The sequence below is a fragment of the Tasmannia lanceolata genome, unplaced genomic scaffold, assembly GCF_043159265.1.
Source record: "Tasmannia lanceolata isolate RefF3 unplaced genomic scaffold, GAP_Taslan_0.1 ptg000012l, whole genome shotgun sequence".
In the NCBI taxonomy this organism is placed as follows: domain Eukaryota; kingdom Viridiplantae; phylum Streptophyta; class Magnoliopsida; order Canellales; family Winteraceae; genus Tasmannia; species Tasmannia lanceolata.
Genome location: NW_027518689.1, coordinates 45,917,117 through 45,923,808, shown reverse-complemented (window position 1 = coordinate 45,923,808; position 6,692 = coordinate 45,917,117). Strand labels below are relative to the sequence as shown.

General features: G+C 38.9%; 1 protein-coding gene across 1 annotated transcript; it reads right to left on the bottom strand.

Moving 5' to 3' along the window:
• Nucleotides 1-4,882: 4,882 nt before the first annotated feature.
• On the bottom strand, nt 4,883-5,998 carry LOC143888870 (transcription termination factor MTERF8, chloroplastic-like). The gene has a single exon (XM_077393259.1). The coding sequence runs from the start codon at nt 5,996-5,998 to the stop codon at nt 4,883-4,885; it is 1,116 nt and encodes a 371-aa protein (XP_077249374.1).
• Between the last annotated feature and the right edge of the window lie 694 nt (nt 5,999-6,692).

The following is a 6,692-nucleotide window of genomic DNA, read 5'->3' as shown; positions in this document are numbered from 1 at the left end:
GAACGAGATTGTACAAGACCCCACTTTGTTTTGAATCACATCCAAAAGATGGGCAGATCTCCAGGGGCAAGGTAGTGAACCTTGTAGTCATTTAATTACATTTAAAGAGTCTCTTTCCACCACCACCACCTTGTCAAACCTTTCCTCATCCAATCGCTTAATTCCTTGGTGAGCCGCCCTCACCTCCGGTTCACTAGCATCGGCTACCCCAATGGGGCCAGAAAACGACCAACTAAACCTCCCCATCCTCATGTCTAAGGATGCCATCAATACCACCCGAATTGCCCATACTGGGTCCATCAAAATTAAACTTTAGAAAACCCTGACTAAGAGGTGCCCATTCCTGAGATATCACATCCCGCCTCTCAACTCTAGTGCATACTTCTCTCCACCCATTCCAAAGATCAAAAGCCGACACAAACTTAAATTGAGGGAAAGACTTTACCCAAGATATAGATAAAGCAATCACCTTAAAGAAAAAGGAAGATGGGTTCCTATAGAGGCCATCAATGATTCTCGCATTCCGCTCCTTCTATAACATCCATGTAGTGGCTAGGAAGCATACATTCCATAAAATCGTCCTTTTTTTTCCAAGGCACGGTTTGCCAACCCTCCAATACCTCAATTAGATTCTTGGCGAAGACCCATTCAATCTCAAATCTACTTAGGATGAGGCTCCAAATCTCCCTAGCAAACCTGCAATGTATAAAGATGTGGTCAACTGATTCCACTGCGCCAATGCAAAGAGCACAGTGATAGATAATCAACATTTTCCCTTTTCTTAGAAAGTCCACCGTCTGAATCCTGGATGACGCAGGGCAAGACCCAAGATAATGATAACACGACTTGATGGTGAAAACCCTGATGAGTTCCAGATCCAAACTCGTTTATCCTCTTCCCTTAACTTAATGTAGCACCTTTCTACTATTCCCAAGAAGCTCGGCACCATCACTATTTCTCTGTCAAAGAAATTCCTTCTGAAAACTAGCCTCCAAATTACCCTCCTATCAATTTTGTCAAAACAATCTTTCACCAATGCTTCCTTTGAAACTACAATCACAAACAAGGCTGAAAACATATCTTTTTGAAGAAGGGAGCGCCACTTATCAAGCCAGAAGCGCACCCTATCCAAGGTTTTATATTTCGGTTTCGGTGTCGGTTTTGGTCACCACCGAAACTGAAATGTTTCAGTTTCGGGCCAAAATTTCGGCCGAAATCATGTAAAAATATGATAATGATTTCGTTTTTGTTTTTAATTTCGACCGAAATTTCGGCGATTTCAATGGAAATTTTGGCTATTTCAGTGAATACCTCATAAATTTCGGTGGAAATTATAACATTTCGGTGGACTTTTAAAAAAAATTTCGGTGGATTTATTTAAAATTTCAGTGGCGAAATTTCAACCAAAATTTCAGTGACATTGGTGAAATTTTGCCGAAATCTTGTAAAGAAACAACTTAATGTAAATTTCGTTTCGGTTGCGGCCGAAACCAAAATATTTTGGCCGAAACAAAACATTTGGCCGAAATTTAAAACCACGACCCTATCGCCATAGTATACCCTGAACCTGATTCCATCACATAATATCTCTCTACATCATGACTCCTGATTGCCTGAAATGATCCTCAGACTCCCAATGCCCAGGAGTTATCCCATATTTGCTTGCTATGACCTTGGCCCATAGCTGAGCTTCTTCCTCCCCAAACCTCCACAACTATTTGCCAAGAAGAGCTTCATTCACTTCCTTGATTCTCATTATACCCAGCCTCCTGCTTTTATTGACTTACATACCTCATCCCAACTAACCAATGGGATTCATCGCTTCTCATTCGATCCCCTTAAAGAAATATTCTTTGAATCTTCTCCAATCTTTGAGCTATGCTTACAGGACACTTGAACATAGATAATTGATATAAGGGGATATTTGCCAGCACCGCCTTAATGAAAGTAATTTTGCTGCCACGAGATACTAGGTTTTGTTTCCATGTATCCAATCTTCACTCTACTCTGTCCACAATCAGGTCCCAACAAAATTTTATAGGTCTTCCCATTCCCAATGGCAGCCCTATGTGATGGAGGGAAAGGAATCCAGTGAGCACCCTATAATTAATGCCATATCTTTGAGCACCTCTTGGTCCATATGAATACCAAACATTTTTTATTTGTGAAAATTTGAACGTTGGCCGATAACCGTCTCATAACATCTTAGTATGGTTTTTAGATTTAATAACTTCAACATAGAAGGAGAGCTGAACAGAAGGGTGTCGTCAGCAAATTGTAGGTGAGACAATTCCAAGGCCTTTGATCAGCTCCAACTCCTTACCCCTTTTGTAACAAGCGGCTAAGAGTCTCTGCCATTATAACAAAAAGAAACGGAGAGAATGGATCCCCCTGTCTTAATCCACGAGACGATTTAAGGAAACCTTTAGGGGCTCCATTGATGAGAATAGAGAACCATGCCGACGAGATACATAATTTCAAGATCTCCACCTAATCCCAAATCCCATTCACCCAAGAAGGTAATCCAAACAATTCCACTCCAACCTGTTGTATGCCTTTTCCATATCCAATTTACACACTACACCGCTCCTTCCCGATTTTATGTAAGAATCCACCACTTCCTTTGCAATCAACAAGCAATCCAATATCTGTCCCTCATGAACAAAGGCACACTGACTAGAGGGGATAATTTTGGGGAGGACCTTTTCTAAATGTTCCGCCAGTACCTTAGGAAGCACCTTGTACAGAAAACCCACAAGACTTATGGGACGGAAATCAGTCAACTTCGAAGCTCTTTTATTATGGGTATTAAAGTATAAAAGTAGCACCAGTTCCACGGTCCAACTCCAACCCCTTATGGAACTCCACAGAGAATCTGATTATATCCCCCTTCACATAACCCCAACAACTTTGAAAAAAGGCTAAACAAAAGCCATCCGGTCCCGTGCTCTATCTCTTCCCAAGGCAAACACCGCTCCTTCAATCGCCTCTACTATAAAAGGTTTCTCCAAGTTATATATGTGCTGCAATCCCAACTGAACAAACTCTACCTCCTCATGTAGAGGACGAAGGATCTCCTCAGAAGAGAAGCCCTGATAGAAATCCACTTTTTCTTTAGTTATTATGACAGGTCCATCAACCTCCACCATTTGTATCCGATTGCCCCCCCCTTGCACAATCTTTTATTTCATGAAGAAATAAAACATGTTCATGGGTCAATAAACTATCACAATCTTTCATAAAAAAAATAAAACATGTTCATGGATCGACATGGAAATAACTCAAATGAGTAAATCGGTCGTACTCTTCAGGATATGTCACTATGTTGCACTCTAACTCACACCGGCCACTGCCAAGGAGTTGATCCCAAACAACCGTATTTTGACTCCCCGGTGGCTGTCAATGACTTTGGGATTTTCCCAACACTGGAATATATGTAAAACAAGCAAGCTATATCAGTTTGGAGCTATGTTGCATCAGTACGAATACGGGTGTCGTAATCCGACATAGGTATCGAGTGCCAGATTCGTCAAACCTCAAAAAGAAGGATTTGTGGATTCACAAAAATATGTTATTCAATTATGAAGATTTGGTTTTTATACATATAATAATATGAATAGAGCAATGACAGATACAAGGGAGCCCTTGCATAAAGAGCCGCAAAAGGGCTTTCATTGCATCCACGTCATTTTCAGTTACATTTTAAAATCAGTTAAAAAAGTAAAATTAGTTACATTTGATGACATGGATCCAATCAAGAACCCCTTTTTGGCTCTTTATGCAAGGGCTCCCTTGTATCTATCATTCCTCATATGAATATAACAAGTAATATATTGAAAATTTTAAGAGGTTAAATACACGATATTTTATTTCCATTTAAGAAACTTACTAGTAGGATAGGTAAAACTCAAAATAGTCTGTAATTGTAAATTTGCTGCAGTGGCATTCATAAAAAAACATATAAAAGAGTCTACAAGTGTCTCAAAGAATCCTTAAGTATTGGAGCCTGAGACATGGTCAACACGGATTATTTACCCATTTAGAAGAATTCACGTAACATGGTTTTGCGGCAACCCAAACAATTTCTCCTAACACATCCAAGGTGCAATTGTGGTGAGTTTGATGTTCAAAACCAAGTTCAGCCATGTGTATGGAACTTCTTAAAACTTGGGCCAACCATATCTCGAACATCGTAAGGGAATATGGGAAAACACTCACGGCCTAAAAAAATGCACTTAAGTAACACGAGCAATAATCAACATGCTAAAAGTGGATCTTTGCAACGTGCACAGTGACCTTTGTCTTTGGTGACTATCAAACAGAGAAAAATATGTTATAAGTCTTTAGATGATTAGGATTGAGAGTGCACAGAATTTCTAGTCTAAGGATCGGATTGTAGCAACAACTTTTAGGTGTTTCTCAGGGGAGAAGACAAGAGCATTGCAGTTTAGATAATGACATTCGTGAAGGCTGTCATGATTTGTCATACTGCATTTTGCCAAGTGAAAGCGCAAAAACTCTTCCAAATTGAGTGCAGTGTCTACATAAAATGATCATTGACAACCCATCCAATTCTCCATCAGATGTAAGTCTTTGAACGACAGTTGAAAAATAAAATAAGCATTGCCTCCAATGAACTAGAACCTGTGGTACAACAACAAATTAAACTAAATTGCTGAGTAGCAATCAGTACCATACAAAAATAAAATAAAATAAACATGACCTCTAATGAACTAGAACTAGAGGTGCAAGAAAAAATTAAATTAAAATGTAAAGTAACATACAATTAGTACCATACTGAAAATGTGCATCTTTCCAGCTCTTTCATATCAACATTTTACAATTTCCAAAGCGCATCTGATTCTTTACATCCAATGTCTAATCATATATCTGCTGTCTTGCCCTGGTAGACACTCAGTATTTCTGGAACTCTCTCTTTATTCTTGGTCACATACTTCTCCATGAATTCCATCTCAGACAATCGCATTGCGGTGGACAGATTTAAATCTTTCTTAAGGATGCCCTCTGCCACCAAAACTTGCAAAACTAAACATCTAGGACGAATCTGCTTCTCCAAACTAAACAAAAGAAGATGTGGGTGTTTGGACAGAAATGATGGCTTCAGACCCATTTTGTTGATAAAGAAATCCATCACCTTCTTAAGCTTCTTCTCTGATGTGAGCATACACAGTGGTTGCTTTTTGAATGCTGAAAGAATCTCATTGTCAGACCAACCAACGCTCCGATAAACCTCCAATTTTCTTTCCCAGGTCTGTTTGCTCAACACTGACATCGTGTTGACCGCAAATACAAATAATGAACCTGACGGATTGAACCCCATTTCCTTAACCGCTGCTACAACCTCACTAAAATGATCAGATTTTAGCCCTAGTGCTGCAGGATATGTCCTGATAAGTTTCAAAATACTTGTTTCAGGCACACCATGATTTCGCAGGGTTGTGATATTGGGTTCCAGTACTTTTTGTGGGTTACATTGAAAAAGATATCTTGACTGTCTGAAGAGGAAGATGATGTCTTCGTTGGTGTGAAAGGTGCTCTTAATGAAATAAAAGATAGGAATGATTTGATTATCTAAACTCCTTAGTAACACATATGGGTTTACGCAAAGGGTCCTTGCAAGGTCAGGGGCTGAAATCCCCAAACCAAGGAAAAACTCGAATTTGGGCTTTAGGGTTTTGTCTGGATTGGATACGAGTAATTTTGGACACTTGGTAATGATATTTGAGATGTGGGTTTTGGTTAAATCATGGTTTCTGAAGAAAGCTATGACAGAGTCTGGTTTGTCTGCGGTTTTAAATTCGATCTTTTTAGCAACTTTCAGAGCTGCTTCTTCTGACAGCCCACATGAGTTCATGAGGTAGGAGACTGTAAATGATGGTTGATTTGTGGGATTTGAGAGTCGAGAGATGAATTTCAGAGATGGGTTTTGAAAAGAATAGATGTGGAATAATAGCTTTCGGCTGAAATACGTAAACATTGATGCAATAAAGGAGTAAGAGAGAGAGAGAGAGAGAGAGAGAGTTGATAGAAGAACTTACAGTTAGTAAGGAATGGAACACATCTGCGAGGTAGGTCATCCAATAATATTCGCAAGAATATCGCGGTAGAAAAACTACTTGCATATTAGTATATTACTTCTCGGAAATGATATATTCACACCCCAATTTTACATGTTGGAAGGTGGAAAATACTCATTGAGCAACAGTCTGTCTGAGTCTCTACGTTGAAATGTTTTGATAATTGCACTAACTCACCTTGTCTTTTCTTATTCAAATGGCTATTAAGACCTTTTGGGAATTGTGATAATCTTTTGCAGATGGTTAGATGATAAAAGACAATGTGCTTTAGTGAATTGTGATAATCTTTTGCAGATGGTTAGATGATAAAAGACAATGTGCTTTAGTGGAATTATAAAAATATGGTCGTGTGAATATCAGTAGCCTAATTTTTTTTGTGGAGTGACAGTCGAATACATGGATTTTATAATCCTGGTTTATAAAATCCTGAATTTTATAAGCTAAAACCTTTACAAGCAACAATTATATGCTATTTTTTTGGTGTCCCGTGGCCGTGTGACTACATGGAATTTATAATCCTTGATTTTACGAGCTAAAACCTGAATTTTATATACCAAACCTTGTTTTATATCATTCAGGATTGTAAAATCCAGG